The following is a 27,837-nucleotide window of genomic DNA, read 5'->3' on the forward strand; positions in this document are numbered from 1 at the left end:
GTGGCAATGATGAATCGTTGACAGTGTCTGAAGATCTTACTCTTCAATTAAACATTTATCCTCTACCCAGTCTGAATATTTTCACCTCCATTTTTTCCTCTGAGGTGTTAAATGCAATACAGACAAAGGAAACAAAGCTATATTATTAGCATTGCAAACTTTAAGCATGCCCAGCTATTTACATAATAATCATTATCCCTGTTGTGCACCGATATGACAGTATCGGCTGACAACATCCGCAACAGACGTGGTAAATTGAGAATGCTCGCCTTGAGCGCCACTGTGCTGAGATGTTCGCAGTGGTGGTATGTGTTTGGGTGTTTTGCTTGACTGTTACCTGTTCTCCATTCCTACTGTTCAACAAGATTCGACAAGACTCAAAAACAATTGTAGATTACAAAAGTGTGGAGCTGGATGAACAATTGTGACCTGTTAACCGAGTTATTTTGTTTCTGCCAGTATCTACCAGTTTATTTCCAAAAAATCACATTGCTGTAATAGTAGACTGTTCCAACGTCAGCAGAATTTATCAATTCGTAGGTGAGGGCAGGGCAAACAATGGACAAATCTCTGCACATCAGGCTTCTACTTCAGATCTTGTTTGTAAGAGTTCTTGTTCTGGTGTCAGATTGGGGAAGTTGGGACTCCTTGAAGAGAAAATCGAGAGGGAATGTATTATTTAGATATTCAACAACGAAAGAGATTTTAGGTATTTGACAAAAGAAGAAATGGCAACATGAGGAAAGTTTTTCGCGTGATTACGATTTGGAAAGCATTACCTTAGATTGTGGTGGAGAAAGATTCAATTAAGTTACTCAAGATGGAATTTGATTATGTCTGAAAAATAACATGCAAGACAGAGGATTGGCAGATGAATTTTGGCTTCAAAAGCCACCATGGACATGATGGGCTGAAAGACCTCTTTCAATTCTGTAATCTTTTGGACCCAAACAAATACAATCCTAATCACCAAACAAAGAAAGAGACCAGAAATACTCTGCAAGAAACAGGGCTGCTTTGGCTGCTCAGCACAATGTCGCAAGCATCAAAAAAGGACAGACGAGAATGAGGCTCAGGTGAATAGAAGCAGGAGTGAGTGGAGCAGTGACAATTATAAAGAGAGGAAAGAATGTCCAAAGACAAAGCTCGAAGAGGATTGCCATTACAGCACCTAACAAGTAATAAGTTTAAATTAAATGACGAGAAATGTTTTATCATTATTGGAATGGTGCATTGTATCCAGGTCAAAAATCTCAATTAGCTTAATGGACACCTGACAAAATCAGGAAGGAACAGTGTAAGTGCAGGGATGATCAACCTCAGTTTTGTGGTAAACCAGCGAGATGATTGTTCTCAGAGATAATGGGAACTGCAGATGCTGGAGAATCTGAGATAATAAGGTGTGGAGCTGGATGAACACAGCAGGCCAAGCAGCATCTTAGGAGCACAAAAGCTGATGTTTCGGGCCTAGACCCTTCATTAGAAAAAGGGGATGGGGAGAGGATTCCGAAAAAAATAGGGAGGGGGGAGGCGGACCGAAGATGGATAGAGGATAAGATAGGTGGAGAGGAGAGTATAGGTGGGGAGGTAGGGAGGAGATAGGTCAGTCCGGGGAGGACAGACAGGTCAAAGGGGCGGAATGAGGCTAGTAGGTAGGAAATGGAGGTGTGGCTTGAGGTGAGAGGAAGGGATAGATGAGAGAAAGGACAGGTTAGGGAGGCGGGGACGAGCTGGGCTGGTTTTGGGATGCAGTGCAAGGAGGGGAGATTTTGAAGCTTGTGAAATCCACATTGATACCATTGGGCTGCAGGGTTCCCAAGCGGAATATGAGTTGCTGTTCCTGCAACCTACGGGTGGCATCATTATGGAACTGCAGGAGGCCCAGGATGAACATGTCAACTAAGGAATGGGAGGTAGAGTTAAAGTGGTTCGCCACTGGGAGGTGCAGTTGTTTAATGCGAACCGAGCGGAGGTGTTCTGCAAAGCGGTCCCCAACCCTCTGCTTGGTTTCTCCAATGTAGTGGAAGCCACACCGGGTACAGGGGATACAATACACCACATTGGCGGATGTGCAGGTGAACATCTGCTTGATGTGGAATGTCTTCTTGGTGCCTGGGATGGGGGTGAGGGAGGAGGTGTGGCGGCAAGTGTAGCATTTCCTGCGGTTGCACGGAAAGTGCCGGGTGTGGTGGGGTTGGAGGGCAGTGTGGAGCGGACAAGGGAGTCACGGAGAGATTGGTCCCTCCGGAAGGCAGACAAGGGTGGGGATGCGATTGTTCTGCTTAAAACAGACAAGGTTTAGACAATATTTAGGCATGGTGAGAATCAGGTTAAACCATCACCAATCATCTCTCTCTTGTGAGAAAGTAACCGTATGATCTGCTGTGACTATGGCAACTTTATCTTTTTTATTGTTTAATTTTATGACAATTAATTGTGTCTGGCTTTGCTGACTGAGACGAGGTTTTGACAAAGTTATTCAGTGGTGTACCGCAAAGGTATAAATGCTGCCATGTGGACGTAATTTCATCAAGTAAACTTAAGATGAAAATAAGCAACATTTTGAGAATCTGATTAACTTTGAACCTTCTCATGTGAGTTGAAGGAAGGCAGTAAGGATTCATCTGACATCTTCAGATTAATATTTCCAGTTACATGTTTTCCATTGACAGACAAATTCTGGCTCAAATACTCACTGTCTAAAGATAAAAGCTTTCTGAAACTTTCGAAAGCAGTGTGTGATAGTATATCTTATCACTTTACTCTGAAACTGACCATTTTTGTATGGTCACTTATGATAAAATAGATTTGTGTTTTCAGTTCTGTTAAGTTACTTATTTTAAAAGAAGTCACTAAGTCATTTGGACCAGTGAACGAAACACATCAGTTCAAGCAAATCATGTGGTTTGAGTTAAACGCCTTCATCAGATACCCGGTGAATAATGAAACGTTTGCATGGAAACATAGAATACAGGAATAGGAGTGGGCCATTTGATCCTTTGAGCCTGCTCCACCAATCACTATGATTATGCTGATCATCCAACTCAGTACCCTATTCCTAGATAGTAGGAACTGCAAATGCTGGAGAATCTGAGATAACGAGGTGCAGAGCTGGATGAACACAGCAGGCCAAGCAGCATCAGAGGAGCAGGAAAGCTGGATGTGGCCGATGGTTGGAATAAGGAAACACTGTCAGGTTTTTTTTCCCAAGTCCCTGTGAGTTAACACTTATAATTCAGTCCCTTCAGCCCAACAAGCCCACACTGACTCTCAGAGCATCCCATTCAACCCACCCTCCTAAATAAACACCCCTGAACACTATGGGCAATTTAGCATGGCCAGTCCATCTAGCCTGCACATCTTTGGACTGTGGGAGGAAACCCAGACTAATATGGGGAGAATGTGCAAACGTCACACAGACAGTTGCCTGAGGTTAGAATTGAACCTGGGACCCTGATGCTGTGAGGCAGCAGTGCTAACCACTGAACCACTGTGCTACCCCTAATAGCTGGTTTGTTCATCATTTATATAAGCAATTTGGATAAGAATACGGGAAGCATAGTTAGTAAGTTTGCGAATGGCACCAAAATTGATGGTATTGTGGACAGTGAAGAAAGTTATTAAAGATTACAAAGAGATCTTGATCAATTGAGTCTTGGGATGAGGAGTGGAAGATGGAGTTTAATTTGGATAAACGTGAGGTGTTACATTTTGGTAAAACAACAAGGAAAGGACTTATACAATTAATGGTAGGGCCCGGAGTAGTGTTGCAGAACAGAGAGACCTAGGAGTGCAGGTATATCATTCTTTGAAATTTGCATCACGGGTAGACAGGGTAGCTAAGAAAGCATTTAGCATGCTTGCCTTCACTGCTCAGACCTTTGAGTATAGGAGTTGGGACATCATGTTGAGGTTGTACAGGATGTGGGTAAGGCCTCTTCTGGTGTACAATTTACAGTCCTGGTCATCCTCCTATAGGAAAGATATTAGGCAATCAGAGGGTGTTTAGGAAAGATTTACCAGGATGTTGCCAGAAATGAAGGGTTTCACTGATAAAAAATAAAGGGCTGGCTAGGTTGGGACTTTTTCCATGTGAGTGCAGGAGGTTGATGGGTGATGTTATAGAGGTTTATAAAATCGTGAGAGGCATAGGTAAGGTGAATAGCAAGGGTCATTTCCTGAGGGTGGAGTAATTCAAAACTCAGAGGCATATTTTTAAGGTGAGAGGAGAAAGTTTAAAAAAAGACATGAGGAGCAGCATTTTTACATGGAGAGTGGTTTGTGTGTGGAATGGCCAGAGGAAATAGTGGATGCAGGTAGAGTTATAATATTTAAAAGACATTTAGATAAGTACGTGAACAGGCAAGTTTCAAGGGATTATCAGCCAAACATAGGCAAGTGGGACTATTTTAGATTGGGGACATGGTTAGCGTTGACAAGTTGGACTGACGTGTAAGTTTCCATGCTGTATGCCTCGATGACTAATCTCCACGGCAAATAAAAGGAGAAGTAAAATTTATGGTCTTTCAAATCAAGTATCATTCTGGGAGCTGACTCATTCTGGGATCTGACATTTCCAGTACACGATCAACTAGTATTATAACAATGTTCCATGCTGCCTTTTAAATACAAAGTGATCGAATTAACCCAAATATTTGTCGAAACCTTGGTTGGACCACACCTAGAGTATTCTGTTCAGTTCTCGGCTCTGCACTTTAGGGAGGATAAAATGATCTTGGAAAGGGTGCAGCCCAGATTCATCAAAATGACAAGTAAAAGCAAAGTAATGTCGATGTTGGAGTTTGGAAATAAGAACAGAAAATACTGGAGAAACACAACAGGTCTTTGGAAGAAGAATCAACTGGACTGAAAATGTTAATTCTGTTTCTGTCACTGCAGATGCTGCGCTTTCTGTTTTTATTCTAACAGTTATGTTGAGTTTAAATTCCGAGAACATGGTAGGTGGTTTATAGCAGAGTGTTTACAGTCCCCAAGTTGAAATTTAGTTTAACATTTTGAGTTTAACTTAAAACATTAAAAACACTCACTAAATTAATAAGACGTCACAGTCAAGCAGTCACACGTGATTGCCTGGATAGGGGCTAATTACTGTAGACAGGAAGCTAAATTACCATTTCTAACTTGGGCGTGGCTGTTTAAAAATATGTCAATGCAGAGAATGGTCAGAATAGAGTGTACACCTTGGGAAATTGAGAGTGAGAATACCATGCAGAGGGGGAATGCAATGCTGCTCTTTGCCTCCACTACCTTTGTGGTTTATATAAACCATAATTAGTACTTAACATTTTCATACAAATTTTTGAGGTCTAATGCAAGTGAGTCTTTGAAACAAGGGAAAGGAAAACTTTAAATAAAAATGAGGTGTAAGTAATCCAGGGGACCTCCCACCCACAGCCTCCAACCTCATTGTTCCCCAAACCCACACGGCCCGTTTCTATCTCCTTCCCAAAATCCACAAACCTGCCGGCCCTGGTCGACCCATTGTCTCAGCCTGTTCCTGCCCCACCGAATTCATCTCCACCTATCTGGACTCCATTTTCTCCCCTTTGGTCCAGGAACTCCCTACCTACGTCCGTGACACCACTCATGCCCTCCACCTCCTCCAGGACTTCCAATTCCCTGGCCCCCAACACCTCATTTTCACCATGGACGTCCAGTCCCTATACACCTGTATTCAGCATGCAGATGGCCCCAAGGCCCTCCGCTTCTTCTTGTCCCGCAGGCCCGACCAGTCCCCCTCCACCAACACCCTCATCCACCTAGCTGAACTCGTCCTCACCCTCAACAACTTCTCTTTCGATTCCTCCCACTTCCTACAGACAAAGTGGGTGGCCATGGGCACCCGCATGGGCACCAGCTATACCTGCCTCTTTGTAGGTTACGTGGAATAGTCCCTCTTACGCACCTACACAGGCCCCAAACCCCACCTCTTCCGCCGTTACATTGATGACTGTATCGGCGCCGCCTCTTGCTCCCCAGAGGAGCTCGAACAGTTCATCCACTTCACCAACACCTTCCACCCCAACCTTCAGTTCACCTGGGCCATCTCCAGCACATCCCTCACCTTCCTGGACCTCTCAGTCTCCATCTCAGGCAACCAGCTTGTAACTGATGTCCATTTCAAGCCCACTGACTCCCACAGCTACCTAGAATACACCTCCTCCCACCCACCCTCCTGCAAAAATTCCATTCCCTATTCCCAATTCCTCCGCCTCCGCCGCATCTGCTCCCAGGATGAGGCATTCCACTCCCGCACATCCCAGATGTCCAAGTTCTTCAAAGACTGTAACTTTCCCCCACAGTGGTCGAGACCGTGTCTCCCGCATTTCCCGCAACACATCCCTCACACCCCGCCCCCTCCACAACCGCCCAAAGAGGACCCCCCTCGTTCTCACACACCACCCCACCAACCTCCGGATACAACGCATCATCCTCCAACACTTCCGCCATCTACAATCCGACCCCACCACTCAAGACATTTTTCCATCCCCACCCTTGTCTGCTTTCCGGAGAGACCACTCTCTCCGTGACTCCCTTGTTCGCTCCACACTGCCCTCCAACCCCGGCACCTTCCCCTGCAACCGCAGGAAATGCTACACTTGCCCCCACACCTCCTCCCTCAGCCCTATCCCAGGCCCCAAGATGACTTTCCATATTAAGCAGAGGTTCACCTGCACTTCTACCAATGTGGTATACTGCATCCATTGTACCCGGTGTGGCTTCCTCTACATTGGGGAAACCAAGCGGAGGCTTGGGGACCGCTTTGCAGAACACCTCCGCTCGGTTTGCAATAAACAACTACACCTTCCAGTCGCAAACCATTTCCACTCCCCCTCCCATTCTTTAGATGACATGTTCATCATGGGCCTCCTGCAGTGCCACAATGATGCCACCCGAAGGTTGCAGGAACAGCAACTCATATTCCGCTTGGGAACCCTGCAGCCCAATAGTATCAATGTGGACTTCACCAGCTTCAAAATCTCCCCTTCCCCCACCGCATCCCAAAACCAGCCCAGTTTGTCCCCTCCCCCCACTGCACCACACAACCAGCCCAGCTCTTCCCCTCCACCCACTGCATCCCAAAACCAGTCCAGCCTGTCTCTGCCTCCCTAACCTGTTCTTCCTCTCACCCATCCCTTCCTCCCACCCCAAGCCGCACCTCCATCTCCTACCTACTAACCTCATCCCACCTCCTTGACCTGTCCGTCTTCCCTGGACTGACCTATCCCCTCCCTACCTCCCGACCTATACTCTGCTCTCCACCTATCTTCTTTTCTCTCCATCTTCAGTCCACCTCCCCCTCTCTCCCTATTTATTCCAGAACCCTCACCCCATCCCACTCTCTGATGAAGGGTCCAGGCCCGAAACGTCAGCTTTTGTGCTCCTGAGATGCTGCTGGGCCTGCTGTGTTCATCCAGCCTCACATTTTATTATCTTGGATTCTCCAGCATCTGCAGTTCCCATTATCACTGTAAGTAATCCAGACTAAGTTGTAAAACAGTCAGAGCGTAAGATGTAGGAGCAGAAGTATTCAATTTAGCCCATCAAGTCCACGCTGCCATTCAATGAGATTATGGCTATTCTGATAGTCCCTAACTCCGTTTTCCTGCCCTTTCCCCCAAAATCCTTCTTTCACTTGATTATAAAAAATCTGTCCAACTCGGCCATGATCCAGCCTCGACAGCCCTAGGCGATAAAGGATTCCACAGATCACTACCCTCTGAGAGAAGAAATTCCTCCTCATCTCTGTACTGAATGTGTGATCTTCTTATGAGATTATGCTCTCTGGTCCCAGATTCTCCCAAAGGGTAAACAACTTCCCCATAACTACCCCATCAGGTCCCCTTAGAATCTTATATGTTTCAATATGGTCACCTTCCATTCTTCTAAATTTCAATGAATACAGGCCTGACCTACTTAACCTGTCCTTGTCAGTTGACCCCTTGATACCCAGTGTCGGTCTGGTGAACTTTCTCTGGACTGCCTCAAATACCAGTGAATTTCTTTTCAGATAAAAGGCCCAAGACTGTTCACAGAATTCCAACTGTGGTGTGACTTGTGTTTTGTCTAGTTTTAGCAAAACATCCCCACTGTTATGCTCTATTCCCCACGAAATAAATTCTGTTTGTCTTCCCTATTACCTGCAGAACGTAAATGTGATTTTTGTGATTCACACATGAGAAGATTATGAAAAAAAACGTAGCATACTCTGTGACTGCACTGCAGAATGTGAGGTTTTTGACAGCAGGACTGACCTGACTTGATATATCTGCAGAAGACATCTCCACCTCAACTCACTCTGTCTCAGAGTAATTAAGCTGAAGCTCATGTTAGAGATACTCTGACTAGCTGGATAGAAGGAGTTTCTAAACAGAGTGCTTGGTCACACCTCCTGTAGAAGTAAAGCATTACCAGAACAATGCGTTTGCTGGATAGCCAGAATGTGACCACAAGCAACAGCCTGTCCAATGTGGGTTTGTGCTGGGGGGAGGCCCACAACTAACAGCGAGGCTGGAATTCACTCAAGCTTTATGCTTCTTATTATCAAATAACTATATCCTTTTTCTTACCTGCTTTTGTTGAAGATGAGAGACCATGATGTAAAACGGCCCGGGCCAGCAGCTGGCTCTCATCTGTCACTGTCCTACAGCCCATGAAAGAGCAGGTTCTGGAACTGCGGGGCACGATGCCAACCATTCCATCATGGATGGTGAGACAGGAATGCAGGCACAAGTAGATGAGTAACCAAATTACTGGTCATGTGGCAGCTTTGGATGAGCACGAAGAATGGTTTCCCTGTGTCTTCCACTGCACACACAGTAGTGATTGTGAGTTTGCTGAAATTACTGATACTTTGTTCCTCCATTCCGCATCACAGGAGTAAGACAGATGGAGGGAGACAATGTCCAGAAATAGAGAGGAAAAAGGAGAAGCACTCAAAGGGATTGTTGACAATTACCCACGGAAGAAGAGGGTGATAATGGGGACTAGGGATACTTGAAAATGGGTTGGCTGTGCTGAGACATTTTTGCGAGCCAAACAGGACTGGATCTGAGACATGAAGGGAAGTGTTCGTGCTCTGAAATTCTTAAACTCAATATTAAGTCCTGAAGGCAGTGAGGTGCCGAGGGGAAGATGAGGTGTTGTTTCTTCAGCTTGCATTGAGCTTTGCTGGAGCACTGCAGCAGACCTGAAACAGAAATGTTTGCATGGGAACACAGTTGGTGTCTAAGCGGCCTGCAAATGGAAGGTCGGGTAATTTTTACAGTCATGGAAACATAGAGTCCCAACAGTGTGGAAGTGAGCCATTCAGCCCATCGATTCCATACCAACCCTCTGAAGAGCATCCCACCCAGACCCACCCGCCTATTCTATCCCTGCAACCCTGCATTTCCTTTGGCGCGTCAACTAAGCCTGCACATCTTTGGACTGTGGGAGGAAACCTGCATGCCCAGAAGAAAGCCATGCAGAATGGGCAAACTCCACGCGCAGTCGCCCGAAGCAGGAATTGAACCTGAGTCCCTGGCACTGAGAGGCAGCAGTGCTAACCACTGAGCATCTGGGCCTCCCATAATGGAGATAAATAGAAAATGTCAGGGCTCAACCAGGATTTGAACCGAGATCTGTTGCACCTACTCCATCCAACTGAAAGAACAATCATACCTCGAGACCAATGAGCATGCACTGTCAGAGTGTAGGTGTTTGGCAAAGCAACACCCACTCTGGACTCGTCTCCCCAGTGCAGAGGAGACCATATTGCGAGCAGCAAATGCAGTCAACTGGATTGAATGAAATCCAGGTTCATCACTGTTTCACCTAGAAGTTAGATCTGGCCTTGGATAGTGAGAAGGGAGGAGGCAAACTCATAAATGTAGCACCTTCTGCAATTGCAAGGTGGTTTGTGACTAGGACACTGGACTCACCACAGAAATGCAGTGGCTATAATATCAGGTCAGAAGTCACCCCCTGACTCCCCAGAGCCAGTCCACCATCTAAAAGGCACAAGTCAGGAGTGTGATGGAATACTCCCCACTTGTCTGAATGGGTACAGCACGAACAACACTCAAGTTGTTTGACACTATGCAGGACAAAGCAGCCCACTTGATTAGTACTTCATCCACAAGAATCCACTCCCTCCACCACCGATGCTTAGTGGCAGCAGTGTGTACTATCTACAAGATGCCCTGCAGAAATTCACAAAAGATCTTCAGGCAGCTCCTTCCAAATCCACAACCACTTCCATCTAGAAGGACAAGGGCAGCAAGTATGTGGGAACACCACCAATTTAAGTTCCCCGCCAAGCTACTCACCATCTAGACTTGGATATATATTGCTGTTCCTTCACTGTCACTGGTTCAAAATCCTAGAAATCCCTCCCTAATGGCATTGTGGGTCAGTTCACAGCAGGTGGACTGCAGCAGTTCAAGAAGGCAGCTCAACACCACCTTCTCAAGGGCAACATGGGGCAGTAATAAATGCTGGACATGCAGTGATACCCATATCCCACAAAATGAATAAACAATAAAAAAGAAAGCCTTATGTCTGGGCACAGGGGAGATTTGGTGAGATTGAAGAATGGTGTTCCTTTGTCCTCTGCTGTGCATCATTAATAATTAACAGTAGCTGATTCTGGAGGGTTAGGCTGGGAGGGCCAAGTCCTGAGATCTTCCTGTTTTCTCCTGCAGGTAATCCAGGAAGAACAGAGAGCTGCAGTTAAGAAACATGTTGAAATGGACCCCATCTACATATCACGATAGTACAAAACCAGAAACAAGGCTGCCCACCATGACAGACCGGACTGTATAAATCCAGAGCGGGACAGACAACAGCACTTCAGCGGAGGCTACACAGCACTGATGATGCCACCTAGAAGGGGGACAAAACATTTTCATGAAAACCAGCCAACTCGCGAACCAACCAACAACTCCAACCACAACCCAAGCTACAGAACTTTGTTGAAACATTAATCTCCCTCCTGCCTGCAATGCAAGGTCACCTCCAGCAAAAAAATTGCTTTGTCTCCAAGAAGCAAAAGCAGCAGACCAGTCTGTGGTTGCTGGAAATGCTTGCATGCCATTGTCTCTGACGTCTAAGGAGCTGCAGCAGTGCGAGAAGAGGACTAGCACCTTCAGTCTCCACTGGTCCTTCCTATTCTCTGGCCAGCCAGGAAGTCCAGATTCACCTTTTAAGGGCTGAGGATCATCCATGCAGCAACCCCTCAGCATGTCAGATTTTCCAGGCCTCAGGCAACACCAAGGTCATTGCGGGCATCAGAGTTGCTTGGTCAAGAATCTGCCTCCACTGCAGTTGGCAACAAATGGAGAGCACCAGAGAGGAGCAATCATCAGAGAATTAAGAAAACACCAGGAGCCCTGGTTTGATTCCACTATCAGGCAGCTGATGGTGTGGAGTTTGTATGTCCTCTCCGTGTCTGTATGGGTTTCCTCTGGGGACTCCAATTTTCTCCCACAGTCCAAAGATGTGCAGGCTGGGTGGATTGGCCATGCTAAATTGCCCATAGTATCCAGGGATGTGCAGGCTGGTGGATTAGCCATGGGAAATGTAGGGTTTTGGGGATAGGGTAGGGGGTGAGTCTGGGTGGGATGCGCTTTGGAGGGTCACTGCCACACTGTAGGGATTCTAAGAACTTATAAGAATCTTAGCTGCTCCTGGGCTTCACATATGATCAGATTATTAAGGAATTACTGATTGTTTATCCTCAGGATTGCAATACATGCATTATTTATTTTGTTGGCACGGATAGAGTTGGGAATTGAATATAGGAGGTGTGGTTAGTAAGTTTGCAGATGACACCAAAATTGATAGTGTAGGGGACAGTGAAGTAGGTTACTTCAAAGCACAACGGACCTTAACCAGATGGCTCAATGGACTGAGGAGTTGCAGAAGGAGTTTAATTTAGATAAATGTGAGGTGTTGCATTTTGGTAAAGCAAGTCAGGCAGGACACAGTAGCGCCCTGGTCAGTGTTGCTGAGCAAAGGTACCTAGCTGTGTGGGGTGCACAGTTTCCTGAAAGTGGAGTCGCAAGTAGACAGGGTGGTGAAGAAGGTGTTTGGCATACTTGCTTTCATTGGCTGGTGCATTGAGTACAGGAGTTGGGAGATCATGTTGCAGATGTACATGACATTGGTGTGACCACTTCTGGAATACTGCATTCAATTCTGGTTTCCCCGCTGTAGGAAAGCTGCTGTTAAACTTGAAAGGGTCCTGAAAAAGATTTATAAGGACATTGCTGTGATTGGGTAGTTTGAGCTATAGGAAGGGAGTGAACAGGCTGGGGCTGTTTTTCCTGGAGCATCAGAGGGTGAGCGGTGACGTTATAGAATCTTATAAAATCATGAGGAGCGTTGGTTGGGAGAATAGCTGAGATTTCTTTCCCCAGGGTAGGGGAGTCCAAAACTAGAGACCATAGGTTTACAGTGAGAGGGTAAAGATTTAAAAGGCATCTGAGAAGCAACTGTTTCATGCAGAGGTTGATGGATAGGTACATGAATAAGAAGAGTTTAGAGGGATATTGGCCAAATGTTGGAAAATGGTACTGGACCAGTTTAGGTTATTTGGTAAGCATGGACAAATTGGATTGAAGGTTCTGCTTCTGTGCTGTATTACTCTATTACTGTAAGACTGTGTGACTCTATGACTCTATATCTCACCTGGGGAATCTAACTATGACCGCAAAACCAAAGGCTCTATCAATGACTATTTGGATCCATGCAATAATGAATGTCTTAGTTGGCCCCTCTGAAGAGGGTACCAGTCAGCACTTTGGTACAAGGATGTGTCCCTGGTTATGAGATACCACACTTGTCTTCAGTGGGTCCATGGAATGAACTGGAGGTGTATTAAGGGCTATGGCGACTTTCACCTGCACTGACATCATATCAGTGGGTCTTTGCTTCTCCCTTATCATGGCCTGATGATCTGTATCATGGCCTGTTGACTGGTGGCAGTCTCTTGCAGGCTTTGTTGACACTGCTACTCTGGCACTGGAAGGTAGTTCATCTTCTGTCTGTACTTCCTTACTGTGCCTTCTTCTCTATCCTGGGGCTTGTGTATGGTCCCAATAATTTCAGGACATCTTCAATGAGATGTTGCACAGGAGGTTATTAAACAAAATTAAAGCACATGGGATTGGGTGTAATATAATGCTATGGATTGAGAATTGTTTAGCAGACATTTGGCAAGCTGCAACTCATGGAGTAGCGCAAGGATTATTACTGTAACTAGGGCCGTTACAATCTATATCAATCATTTGGATGTATGGATCAAATGTAAAATTTCTGAATTTGCTGAAGACACAAAACTTCTGTGTGAAGTGTGAATTGTGAGGAGGATGACAGGAGACTTCAAGGGATTTGAACAGGCTAAGTGAATGGGAAGGACAACAGCAAATTATAAATGATGTGAATAAATGCAAGGTTCCACTTCCGCTGAAAAAAACAGAAAAGCAGAGAATTTCCAAAATGGTGAGAAGTTAGGAAATGTTGATGTCCAAAGGAACTGGATGCCCTTCTTTATGAGTGATTTAAAGCTTGCTAACACCACCACATGTGACTCCAGGCACATCCCCCTCCCCTACACAAGCCCCAAAGGCTATCCAAGGAAAATCCCAGTCTATGTGTTTACAGTATATACTTTTGCATCTATTTATCCTGATGTGTGTCTGAGTATATACTGTCTCTGAGTTTGTGGTTGTGTTTGAACAGCAGATATTTTGATGAAACACACAATATAGGAAACAGGAACTCCTTAAACCAGCTGTGCCACTCAATAAGAACATGACTAATCTGATTGTGACCATTTTCCCTGCCCACCCTCACCTCATTCATCATCCTTGACTCCTTTGTAGCTCAAAAATCTGTCGAACATGGATATATTCAAATATCAGCCTCCATTGCTCCCTGGAATAGTAAATTTCAAAGATTCGTTGAACTCCTCCCAGAAGAAGTTCCTCCTTATCTCTGTCATAAATGGGAGACCTCTTATTTCAAAACTGTGCCTTCAAGTTTTAGGTTCCACCAAGGGGAGAAACCAGCTTTCAGCATGTATTCTTTTAAGCCTCTTCAAAATCTTACACGCTTAGATAAAATCACCAACTATTTTTCTCAGGTCTAAAGAGTATAGGTTAAACCTTTTCTCACAAGACAACATTTTAAATACAGGAATCACCAGGAAAGAATCTTCTTCGATCTACTTCCAATGCGAGTTTCTCCTTCCTTAAATTAGGAGCTCAAAAATGTACACAGTCCACTTGGTGCAGTCTCACCAATGTACTATGCCAAAGTCATAGCAAGGCTTCCATTTGTCTTCCTAATGACTTGGTATACCTTTTCCGTTAACTTGTTTTTACCCATGGAAAGCGACTAGCCCAAATGGAATCCTTGGCCATGTGCTCAGTTCCAACTGTCAAGAGTATCTGCTGATATCTTAACCTCTCCTTACTATGATCTAAAGTCCCCACCTGCTTCAAAAAGACCTCCATCATCCTGGTACCAAAGAAATATCATGCAGAATGCCTCAATGGTTACCACATGGTATCTCTGGCCTCCATAATTATGAAGTGCTTCTGGAGGTTAATCATGGATCATATCAACTCTAGCCGCCCAGCCTGCATTGATTCCTTGCAATTCGCCTACCATTGCAACAGGTCCAGGCTAGACGCCATCTCCCTGGCCCTACACTCATTCGTGGAACATCTGGATACTTATATCAGGTTCCTACTTATTGACTACAGCTCTACCTTCAACACTATAATTCCAACGAAACTAATGTCCACACTTCAAGACATAGGTCTCTGCTCCTCCCTCTGCAACTGGATCCTTGACTTCCTGACCCACAGACCGCAATCAGTGAGAACAGATTACACCACTTCCTCTGTGTTAGTCCACTGCCATCCAGCAAGGCTGTGTACTCAGCCCCTTACTAACTCCCTATATATTTAAGACTGTGTGGTCAAATTTCATTCTAACTGTATCAACAAATTCACTGACAACATTGCCATTGTAGGCCAGATCTCAAACAACGATGAGCCAGAATACAGGAAAGCGATTGAGTGCTTGTTGATGTGGTGTAAGGAAAACAATCATTCTGCAACGTCAGCAAAACAAAAGAGCTAATCATTGACTTCAGCAAGCAAGGTGAGGGGCATGTCCCTGTCTACATCAATGGTGATGATGTGGAGATGGTTGAGAGCATCATGTTCCTCGGAGATGATCACCATCAATCTGTGGAGACAATAAGGACTGCAGATACTGAAAGCCAGAGTCTGTAGGTGTCAGGAGAGAGGGTTTCGGCCCGAAATGTTGACTTTCCTGCTCCGTGGATGCTGTCTGACCTGCTGTGCTTTTCCAGCATTACACCTATCGACTCTCACAATCTATCCTGGTCCACTCACATTGATGCAACGGTCAAGATAGCATAACAACTCCGACACTTCTTCAGGATGCTGAGGAAATTCAGCATGTCTTTAAAGACTCTTACCAATTTTTATAGATGTACCACAGAAAGCATTCTGTCTAGATGCATCACGATTGGTGTGACAACTGCTCTGCCCAGGACAGTAAAAAACTACAGAAAATGTGAACAAAGCCCAGTCCATCACGCAAGCCAACTTTCCGTCCATTGATTCCATCAATATTTGTCACTGCTTCGGGAAGGCAGCCAACGAAATCAAAGAACGCTTCCACTGCAACTATAATGTCTTCCAACCTCTACCATCGGGCCAAAGATACAAAAGCTTAAACACACATACCAACAGATTCAAGAACAGCTTCTTCCCCGCTATTAGATCATAAAACCAGGAGACATAGGAGCAGATGTTAAGCCATTCAGTTCATTGAGTCTGATCCACCATTCAATCACGGCTGATAGGTTTCTCAATGCCATTCTCCCGATTTCTCCCCATAACCCTTAATCCCCTTGACAAGCAAGAACCTATCTATCTCTGTCTTAAATATATTCAATGACCCGGCTTCAACGACCTTCTGTGGCAGTGAATTCCATAGACTCACAACTCTCTAGCTAAAAAAGTTTCTCCTTATCTTGGTTCTGAAAGGCCTTCCTTTTACCCTAAGGCTGTACCCTTGAGTCCTAGTCTTTCCTACCAATGAAAACATCTTCCCAACATCCACTCTGTCCAGGCCATTCAGTATTCCGTAAGTTTCAATTAAATCCCTTCTAATCACCATCAAGTATAGACCCAGAGTCCTCAAACGTTCCTCAGATGTTAAGCTTTTCATTCCTGGGACCATTCTTGTGAACCTCCACTGAACCCGCACCAGGGCCAGTACATCTTTCCTGAAATGCGGGATCCAAAACTGTGCACAATACTCCAAATGTGGTCTGACCAGAGACTTATAAAGCCTCAGAAGTATATCCTTGCTTTTATATTCAAGTCCTCTCAAAATAAATGCCAAAGTTGCATTTGCCTTCCTAATTACTGACTCAATCTGCAAGTTTACCTTAAGAGAATCCTGCACTGGAACTCCCAAGTGTCTTTGTACATCAAACTTCTGAATTTTCTCCCCTTTTAGAAAATAGTCCATACCTCTATTGTTGTTACCAAAGTGCATTACCTCACTGTTTCCCACATTGCACTCCATCTGCCACCTCCTTTCCCACTCTGTTAACCTGCCAAGTCCTTGTGCAGCCTCCCTGCATCCTCAATACTACCTGTCCCTCTACCTAAATTTGTATTATCTGCAAACTTAGCCTGAATGCCCGAAGTTCCTTCATCTAGATCATTAATGTACATAGTGAAAAGTTGTGGTCCCAGCACTGGCCCTTATGGAACACCACTTATCACTGGCTGCCATCCTGAGCAAGACCCTTTTAACCCCACTCACTGTTTTCTGCCAGACAGCCAATCTTCTATTCATGCTGGCACCTTGCCTCTCACACCTATTCAGCAGCCTCCCGTGTGGCACCTTGTGAAAGGCCTTCTTAAAGTCCAGGTAGATAACATCCATTGGCTCTCCTTGGTCTACGCTGCTTGTTATTTCCTCAAAGAATTCTAACAAATTTGTCAGACATGACTTCCCATTGATGAAGCCATGCTGATTTTGCCCTATTTTGCTATATACTTCCAAGTATTTAGAAATCTTATCCTTCACAATGGACTTAAAATCTTACCAACGACCAAGGTTAGGCGAATCAGCCTGTAATTTTCCATCTTTTGCCTTATTTCCATTTTAAACAGGGGTGTCACGTTAGTGATTTTCCAGTTGTCTGGGATCCTCCCTGACTCTAGGGATTCCTGAAAGAACTCTGGAGTGTAGTCCATCTGGTCCTGGTGATGTATCCACTGTCAGGCCATTCAGTTTTTCTAGTACCTTCACGTGATGATTGCAACCATACTCAGCTCTGTCTCCTGGTTCTCTCAAATTTTTGGGATGTTACTTGTGTCTTCAAGACTGATGCAAAGTAATTATTCAGTTCCTCAGCTATTTCCTTGTTCCCAGCTACTATCTCTCCAGCATCCAATGTCCACTTTTGCCTCTCTTTTGCTGTTTATATATCTAAAGAAACTCTTACAATTCTCCTTTATATTATTGGAAAGCTTATCCTCATATTTAATTTTCTCCTTCCTTATTTGGTTTTTGTTGCCCTCTGTTGATCTTTGTAAGCTTCCCAATCCTCTGGTTTCCCACTGCCGTTCACCACATTGTATGCCTTCTCTTTTGCTTTTACGCTATCCCTGAATTCCCTAGCCAGCCATGGTTGCTTCATCATCCCTGTGCCATGCTGCTTTTTCCTCGGGATGAATTTTTGCTGTGTCTGCCGAATTACTTCCAGAAACGCCTGCCATCGCTATTCTACTGTCTTTCCTATCAGGCTTCTCTCCCAGTCAATTCTGCCCAGCTCCTCTCTCATGCCTCTGTAGTTGCCTTTATTCAGCTGTAAAACCATTGCGTCTAATTCTATCTTGTCCCTCTCAAATTGCAAAGTAAATTCAATCATATTATGATCACTGCCTCCTCAGAATTCCTTCACCCTAAGCTTCCTTATCAAGCCTGCCTCAGTGCACAGCACTAAATCCAGTACTGCCTGTTCTCCAGTGGGCTCCACCACAAGCTACTCCACAAGGCCATCGCATTGACATTCCACAAATTGCTTTTCTTGCAATCCGCTACCAATCTGATTTTCCAAGTCCACCATGATCACCGTAACTTCTCCCTTCTTACCCACCTTTTCTTTATCAGACTTCTGCATGGACCTCTCAAATTTTAAATTTAATGTTGACCTTGCTGTTTGTTTACATTCTGTGCAGCCCTTACATCGTATTCCTCACTCTGTTCTATTACCCTAAAGCACTTTGTATGTTTGATCTGCCTGTGTTGCATGCAAAACAACACTTTTCACTGTACGTAGGTAAATGTGTCAACAGTAAATCAAATCAAATCAAATGTACTCATATCTTTATATATTCCATTGTCTCGTTCTACTTAAATAGTATTCTGTTTTCTATTTGTTCTTGCCAACTTGGAAAAAACCTGTTTTTCTACAATTTTCTCTGCAAGCAAAACAGTTGCCCCCCCCCCGCCCCATTTAAGTCATCCATGTCCCTTTGCCAGACTCTACCATCCTCATAAGTTGCTTTCCTGTCTACCTTCGATCAATAAATTCGGTGCCTTCGTCCAAGGTAAAAATATAAGTTGTAAATGGTTAAATGCAAATACAAAAGCAAAATGCTGCAGCAGCTGGAATCTGAAATTGAAGCAGAACGTGGTTTCAGCTTGGATGAAGAAGTTAACTTAGTTTTCATCCTGTGGTGCAGTGCTGTCAGAGCAGTTTCGGCATTTCTCGTTGCCTGTGTCTTTTGAGTTTCGATGCTTGTCTGTACCGTATGTGAATCTATACCGATCTTTCAGTTTGGATGTAGTTCGCCTGTACGATTCGTTGTGTTGTCTGACTGTGCGTACCGTCTTTATTTAGTTCTCTGTGAGATTAAGTGTGTGCAAGCTTTTTCCTTTTCACTTTGCGCCTCAAATTCCCGAAGCCAGTCAACGGCCAAGTATGAAACACTTCCGGCTCCATTGCCAGCTGCGACCCGCGGGGCCGGTGGCTTTCATTCACCGGTCAAATCGGAAGAAATTGGGGGAGTGGCTCGACGAGGAAGGAAAAGTTCTCTTGAGAAACAAAGCCGTCTGTGCGAAGAGCCAAAGTTTCGCAGAGTGACTGACTGTCGCTCAGAGAAAGGAGTACCGGAAAGCAGGGCACCGCAGAGCGCTTGGAGGCTGGAACAGAATTAATAGACAAGTTCGCCAAATTGTACAAGGCGAACGGAGTGAATCGCAACGAACAGCCCAGGCAGGAGACGGACCAGCCTCCCAACAGGTAACTAGCCGCATCTTGACCGGAATCCTGCTCCCCGGTGGCTTCCCCTAGTTGTACAAAGATCAGCCCAGGCTGGGACACGATCCTGATCTTTTGTCTCCTGCTTGGCTACAACTGCAAACATTTTCAAACTTCGTTTATGGGATGGGAAGGGGAATGGTGTCGAGTGGCCCAGCAGTGGGGCTGGGACTCGCCTGATCTCTCTCTCAAATCAGGTCAATGTCTGGGAATAACACAGTGTGCAGCTGGAGGCGCAAAGCGTGCCAAGTGGCATCAGAGGAGCAGGAAAGCTGGCTTGAAACGTCAACTTTCCTCCTCCCGTGATGCTGCCTGGCCTGCTGTGTTCCTCCAGCTCCACACCGTGTTATCTCTGACTCCAGCATCGACCGTTCTCACCGTGTCTCAATGACCTGGAACCGGGTTGGAAACACCACGCCCGGGGATTACACGAAAAACCTCCAGGATTTGAATGACAATCCCCTCAACATTTCTGCGAGCTGCTCGGGAATGGGAAAAACAAACCCCACTCAAATGTGCTCAGAATGAGCCTGTCATTGTTTCATTTTCGTTGAACACTTCCTTATTACACAGAAAAGCATGGAAGATGGGGATAATGTAGAAAAGTTTCGGAGGCTTGAAACGATTGCTGAGAAAGGAAAGGCTTTTCCAATGGCGAGGCAGCTGGGGGCAGGAGGTCATGAAAACCCCATGGTTATGGACTAGAAAAGCGAAGGTGGGGGCGGTTGATATATCAGAAGAATTTGGACTGGTCAGCTTTTGTTTCGAAATGGAAACCAAAAATAACAGCTGCAATACCACTAAGGGCGACTTCTTCAGTCATTCTCTAAAATTCCTGAGTATATTGATGTGTGACGAACTTGTTCTGAAGGATTTGCTCCTTGCCTGTTGTTTAAAAGTCCAGTTACTGTATTGTGGCCTAATCAGTTCAGTTAGTTGCAGGGGGAGCCGGGGGTGGGGGGCTGGGGGATCCTGAAGAGTCAAACATGGCCCAAGACTAAATGCCTAAAATTGCTTACACTTCTGAAGGTGTGATGACATTCTTTGAAAGTGAACCTGCACGCGTAATGACCTGGATGTCCGAGCTTTTTGTCTAAAAGGAGCTGCCCTAAAATTAAAGGGTCCATGTTCCTCTGTATCGTTCACCAAGTACTTTGGTTCTCTTTCGGCGATGATTCGATCCAGTGGCTGTAGTTGGGCTGTTTGATTATAGCCGGGTATGGCTATGAGTGGTTTAAAATGAGAGTTCTAGAAACAGAATTGACAGTCAAAATCCAGATTAATGTTTTTAGGTAGTGTGCAGGAATCTGCTGAAGCCTGACATACGAATTTTATCATTTTGTTGAGTCACTGATTAATAATTTCAGATTTCCATTGAGGAAGTCAGAGATGAGCTGGGATAAGTTATTTTGGCATTAGTTGTTACCTGAGACCAGAGACCATTGCTTCTTTGGGGCTGTCAAAAAAATAATTAGTTATGGATTACTGCCGTGAAAAGCCAGGGTGGACATGATGAGCGAATTGGCCTTTACTTGTGCTACTAAACCTCAATTCAAACAAAGTTTCATTACATAATTTGGGGTGGATTTGAATGCACATGTCGAGCAGTGTGTAATCCACTGGACAACCTCTTTCCACTCCCTAAGGCAGCTATATATAATTCAGGCAGCTTGAGTAGAATAATTTTTGTGGGAATATCTCTCCTGCCTTCAATATTGTGAGAAATTGTGAGGAATGGGTTTCCCAGTTCCAGTTAGTGCAAGGAGCAAATTGTGTTGAGATATTCACATTCACCCCAAATTATGTAATGAAATTTTGTTTGAATTGAAGTGCAATCGCACAGATAAAGGCCAGTTGGCTCATCGCGTCTGTGCTGGCTTTTCATGTGAACAAACAAAAATTAATTATTGTACTTGCTTGACAGCTGCATAGAAGCAATGGTCTTAGATTAACTACACAGACCAGTTGAGGCCCAACAACTTTCTGCCGAAATAATTTCTCCAAACACATCTCTGATTGCCTCAGTGGAAATTTGAAATTATTAATGAGTGGCTCAAACCATGACAAAATTACTTTTCTCCATTCTGTAAAATTTCATATTTATTCAGAAGCTCAAATGCAGCTTAAATAATGTACCGATTATACGCTTGGCTACAATGGCCCAGATGTAGCCAGGACTGTATAACAGAGACATTATTCAAGCTCCATTTGAATTTGTAAACAGCTATTGCTAGCTATTCTAAGTAATAGAATCTTCAAAAAGGTCAGGAAATTGGGAACAGAACAACAATAGTGATAAAAGGTTCAATTAGGGTAAGAGAGAGAATTTCAATTGAGACGATCAAGCAGTGAAAATACTATGGTTAGAATTAAGGATGCAAGATTCTGTTGGAACTTGTCAACAAAACTTCTGACGATAGATGTATAGTGATGGGATTTTTAAATGGTGGAAATATGGTTAATTACAACAGAACAATGTGATTGAAATGGAAGATATAAAATTTTCACAAACTGTAGAAGCAGAGCAACTCAAGTGTTAAATATAGTAAATGTTTGGGAAGTTTTCAGGACAGGATTTTAAATTATGCTCTGAGCTTATTTTTGCTGAATGAATTTTGCACAGAAGTTTCCACTCGAAGCTTATTTCGGTTGCACTGATTGCAAACTCTTACAAAGACCAGCATAGTCAGATATCTTTTCAGAATGGATGATAACCTCATGCATTTTAATAGTCAGGCTATAAATGGATTTATCACAAAAAAATAAGCAATTATTATCAGTAGCATGATTTTCACCCTGCAGTGAGTTGATGAAAAAGTTCACAACTGCTAGCCACTGTGCAAGTTTGCTGGCAGCATTATGTGCTTTGGTCATTTTCGCTGAGACAAAAAGAGAAAGTGCTGGAGAAACTCAGCCACTCTGGCAAGCCTATGAACTTTATGTGTCTTTCCACAGAGAATTTCTCCAGCACTTCTTGTTTTTGTTTCAGATTTCCAGCATTTGAAGTTTTTTGTTTTATTCCTTTGAGGCAGAATATCTGCAAATGGTGAGTGTTGTGATTGGAACAAGGTCAGCTAGGTGGCCCTAATGGAATATGAATGCCCTGATTGGGGCTGTTAATCTAGTCCAATCAGGGAGCCCTGGCAGAGATGAAAGGGTGAGTATCCTTGATGCAAACACTGTGGTGTCTGACTCTTTAAGAGACAGAACTCTTGTCAAAGACTGTGCAACTTGGAAGTAAAAGGTGGCTGGTGACAGGACACCAGCCTTTGCAAAGTTAATTCAGTGGATTGTTTAAAGAGCTATAAAGGCTCCTTTATGGTCCCTGTCCAAAACCAAAAATCCTGCATTGTGTGTAGTCCACTGCCTGCGAATAGCACAATTTCAAAATAACTATTTTTCAAAAAGCTAAATAAAACCCCTTATTAGTCAGATTGTTATGTAGCAGGCTAATTCTTTAATTTGAAAAAAGTTCAAAACTTTGAAAACATGCCTGTGAATGTTTTTGGACCAGAAGCTTAATTTAAGAGTTACTTCAAACTCCTGCAAATGGATGGAATTAGTTTGAACTCACAACAGTGGCTAATTTTGATCGAGGATATGGCCAGTTTTGTAGACAGTTCTGACGACAGCACACTGTGGTAAATCCCCATTTGCCGTTGCCCTGATTAACGTTATTTTGCTTTAACATCGATCAGTAAGTGGAGCCTGTATTCTCTTTTACAATTGCAAGTTGTTTTGAAATAGTTTTGAACTGACCTGATGTGTTGCTGTATGACCTGATCAGCAGTGGCCTATCAGCAGACCTATCCCACCCTCTTATTGCTGATCCTCAGTTACGCAGTCTCACCACATTCCTAGCCAATCCTTATCTTGTAATTTCTCCACTTGTGGCCTTTACTGCTGTCTGACTCATTGTGTTAGGGATGATAGGGAAACAAATGCTGGTCTTCCCTTACCCCTTGCAAGAATAAAGGGGGAAAAAAATCTAAGGTGGGACTCTTATCTTCCATGTAATCAGAATTTGATCTTCTTAACATAGTGTATGAAAAATAAAAAAGACTTATATTGGGATAATACTGCATCTTTCAAAATTATTTCATTGACTGAATTATTTTGAAATGTTTTGAACAGGCAATATGTCAGTTGTACGCTGCAATATCCCACAAACAGCAAAGAAATGAATGAACAAGGAGTCTGTTTTTTGAGTTTTTTAGTTCTCAGAGGAATGGTATGATAAGAGCATCACTGTTTTCTTGGAATGGTGCCCTTGGGAAATTCACGATTGATATGAATAAATGATATGGAAAGATATGACCTCGACTTAACATTTCATACAATGCAAAGGTAGCGCAAACAAGATGACAGTATCAGCGTAGATATTGGGTGGAATGTTGTAGGAACTTAAACAACATGAGCTATGATGAAAAAATGGCCGAATTGCATGAGAAGTTCAGCGTTGCCTCAGGAGTGAATTTGCTGCGTTTTTAAACTACATTCCAGATGTTGTTGCTTGTTAGCTTAATAACTGCACATATCACCTCATGAACATGTAGCTTCATAACCTGATAACCATCATGCACAAAAAAGGCCTCCAAAAGCTGTTGAGATGAAAGTCGAAGTAAGTACCTGGTGACTTTATCTCATCACTTTCTCCAAGGGACCTCCATGTTGGTCATCAGGTACAAACATTTCGGAGGGCACTCCATGTACATTGGTCACACGCACGCCACATCCACAGATATTACCATATGTCATGTGCCAGCCTGTAAGACCCTCCATCTCCAATGCATTTATATGATGTTAACTGCATTGAATGCTGCACCTCGGGGTGCAATGACAATTATTATTGCAACACTGCAGCAAAGATATTTTGTGCTCAGAAACATGCACCCAGCTTGTGGACTGGACCAGCCTGCGTCATAGGGCAATTCACGCTCTCTGAGTGATAATCCACTTTAGTCAACCCAGATGCTTACAGCATCGCTGTCTTTCCTTTTTGCACCATCCCCTCAGAAATTTGGGACCAGGCTGGTATAGTCTGGCGCATGGCCTCCACTGCCAGTCCTGGCGATGGTGCATGCCGAGCTACTTACTACCCCATCCACCAGGACCTCCAGGTGCCTGCTGCAAATGGGAAGGCAACCAATTTCCTTCGCTGCCATGTCCAGGGCAAACATTTGGAAACATATGGGTCAGCTCCACATTAACTGTGCTTGTTCGGGTGCACAACAAGCTGTTATAATGCTGCCAGCACCCAGGTGCTGATCCATTCTGGGATATCTCAGCACTGAGAAGTTGTTCAAGTATGGAGCACGGATGAATGGGGTACAGTTGGGTGAGAGGGATGCCAGTGGGATATAGGTAATTATAAGGCAAGTTTGGTGGCTCAGCCTTGCAGTGGAAAACACTTTATTAAATGCAATAAAACTGACACTCAACCAGAAAAATGTAAGATTCAGCCCTATAGGTTTGAGCTCCTGAAATGGCACTTAAACCAAGAATGTCCTCACCTAAAGGCAAAAAGAGAAGAAATATGTTGATAAAAACCAAAAGAATGGCAGATGCTGTAAATCAGGAACAAAAACAAAGTTGCTGGAAAAGCCAAGCAGGTCTGGCAGCATCTGTGAAGGAGAAAACAGTGTTCATGTTTCGGGTCCGGTGACCCTTCCTCAGACACCAGGAGCTCTGAGGAAGGGTCACCGGACCCGAAACGTTAAGTCTATTTTTTTCCTTCACAGATGCTGCCAGATCTGCTGAGTTTTTCCAGCAACTGTGTTTTTGTTCCATGCTTCACTGTGATTTGGATGAGCTACATGAGTGGGCAAATGCATGCAGATACTGTGTTATGTGGATTAATGTGAGATTATCCACTGTGGTAGCAAAAACAAGAAGGAAGATTATTATTTAAATGGCTATAAATTGAGCAAGAGAAATGTACATTGAGACTGGAATACCAGTCACTTAAAGTAAGCATTCAGGTGCAATTGGCAGTAAAGAAAGCACAAGGTATGTTTGTCTTCATAGTGAGAGAATCCAAGTCCAGAAACAAGGATATCATGCTGCAATTATATGGGGCCTTGTTGAGACCATACCTGGAATATTGAGTGCAGTTTTGGTCTCCTTGTCTGAGGAAACATGTTCTTGTGATAGAGGGAGTGCAGTAAGAGTTTGCCAGACTGATTCTTGGGATGGCAGGACTTGTCAAGGTGAATGCAGAAAGGATGTTTTTCTTGTGGGTCAGTCCAGAACTAGGGTGCACTATTTTAAAATTAGGGGTCACTCTTTCAGGACCCTTTCTTTCAGAGGTTTGTGCCACTTTGGAACTCTGTATCTGAGAGTGTAAATGGAGGCTGAGTCATTGAATAATTTCAAAGCAGAGGTAGATAGATTCTTGTTATCTATCAGGCAGGAGAATCAAGGGTTTTGAGCAGTAATGGGAATGTGGAGTTTGAAGCAACAAAAGATCAGCTGTCAACTTATGAAATAGGCCTGAGGGCCAGAATGGTCCATTTCTGTTCTTATTTAATATGTTCATATGTACATATGTATGTTCATATCCACCCTCTGTCGTTAGAGGGAAAAGGCAGTCATTGTCAGTTCACTACCCAAATTTTTAGTCCCAGACTCTTCCAGAGTCCAAAGACAACCTTCAAGAGTCTGACAGTCAGCATCCATTAGGGATGATTACACTCCTTGCTTTCTGGTTTAATACTACACAATATTGTGTAATTAATGGATATACCACTGAGGAAATTGCCTCATGCGTGATCATATTTCAAACAGCAGTTATACATGTTGACTTACGCTTTTACAGATTTCCTGCTGACATGAAATATGATGGCCTCCTTCTGAGCTATCAGATTTTATAATTCTACAATCATGAAAGGTAGTGTTGAATGAAAAGTCTGTGAGCAGTATGTTTCTGTTCCATTAGTGTGCATGTTAAAAGTATGAATAGTCTTATACTTGGGATATATTCATCCCTCACTGACAACTCCCCAAACCCAATTTTACTTAGATGTGTAACCTAAGGAATGGGCTAATTCCATTGAGCGGTATTGTGTTAAACTGTGCTCTCAACGCTGTTGTCAAGACTGCAGTGGCATGGTTCAGTGAAGGACCACCATCACATCTAGCCTGTCATTTATAATTCAGGATGGCATACATTTTACAGACAGCTCATTTTAAGAGGTAAGATAGCATTGATAATCTTCTGTAATTGCAGATTTCAGAATGGATCACGTTGAAACAGTTTTTAAACTGGCTAAAACTATTTATTCACTCTGTGGTGAGGTTAAAATGAATAACAAACGATGCCAGCGCCTGAAAGCCCGAATCGAATGCCTCATGGAAATTATGTCCAGTATCCTGCAGACTCATGCAGACCTGATTAAGCCAAAGTCTCTGAAGGAGATGGTGGGGATTTTGGAGAGAGCAAGGGATTTTATAGAATCTTTCACCAACAAACATAGATTTTCTAAGCTCTTCCAGGCTTATGAGATCAAAGAAGAGTTCAAGCATCTCAATCAGCGACTAAATGATGCTGCCATTGCCTTCGACGTGGATTTGATAAGTGAACAAACCAAGTTGCTGGTGAATACGTTTAAAGACAAACAAAGGGGAGAAGAAGATGAACAAGACGCAAAGGATGATGAACAATATCTGGAGAAGATTGCAAAGAAGGTGCAAGAAGGTATGTGGATGGTCACTTTTAATTTGCTTATTTTGGTTTTGATTTCACAGCATGATTGTCAGGAGGCATTGGAGAAAGAGTAACATGCTGTGAGTAACATTCAGACTGTGTCCCTAGATGCACAGCAAAGGAAAAGATTTTGTATTTATTGGCGTGAGAAGCAATGACGTCTCACCTCTGTATCTACAAACATGAAGGAAACCCTCTATCCTAACTTATTCAGCGTGTGCTTTTCTGATTAATTTCCCAGCATCATATCTCATTCAAAATTAAACACGTCATTTAATATAATTGGCATAGAGAATCCCATTTCCATTACGTTTACAAAAGCCAGTCTTGCATTAGCCAAAGTAGATTTTTACAAAAACCTAACTTTATTTTCTTAGATTCCTAAACTGAAGATCAACATTTCCCAATGTCAGAAAAATTATGAAGCTAGCTGCACTGGACCAAGTACTACAAAGATTAAATGTAAATTTTGCTGACAGTCACGAGTTTCATGTTCATTGGATCAAATTAGAATGAAAAATTAAGAAGACATTTCTCCTTTATTTAATATTTTATTCATCCTTAAAAATGTATTTTAGGATGTTTCATCCCAGTGATGAGCTCCAATCCATCAAAACTTCTAGCTGGTTAGTCAGTGTGTGAAGCAGTTACACTGAATAATAAAGTTTTTTGACCATAAAACCACAGGTAAGAGGAACAGGAGTCATCCATTCAGCCAATAGAGCCTGTGCTACCATTC

At 43.7% G+C, this 27,837-nt stretch overlaps 1 protein-coding gene across 5 annotated transcripts in view; it reads left to right on the plus strand.

Annotated features, from left to right (window-relative positions):
- The first annotated feature begins 266 nt into the window (after positions 1–266).
- Positions 267–27,837, plus strand: part of LOC125460086 (mixed lineage kinase domain-like protein) — a 64,598-nt gene continuing 37,027 nt past the window's right edge. The window contains exons 1-2 of one of the 5 annotated variants that reach the window (XM_059651614.1): positions 267–1,178; positions 26,622–27,089. In XM_059651614.1, the coding sequence (XP_059507597.1) occupies positions 1,130–1,178; positions 26,622–27,089 (517 nt within the window). In that variant the 5' untranslated portion in view covers positions 267–1,129. Of the gene's footprint in view, positions 1,179–18,595; positions 18,681–18,812; positions 19,376–26,621; positions 27,090–27,837 lie in introns of those variants that run through there. The other 4 variants (XR_009446772.1, XM_059651613.1, XM_048547190.2 and 1 more) reach the window with 4 other exon arrangements.

The sequence above is a fragment of the Stegostoma tigrinum genome, chromosome 16 (genome assembly GCF_030684315.1).
Source record: "Stegostoma tigrinum isolate sSteTig4 chromosome 16, sSteTig4.hap1, whole genome shotgun sequence".
Classification (NCBI taxonomy): domain Eukaryota; kingdom Metazoa; phylum Chordata; class Chondrichthyes; order Orectolobiformes; family Stegostomatidae; genus Stegostoma; species Stegostoma tigrinum.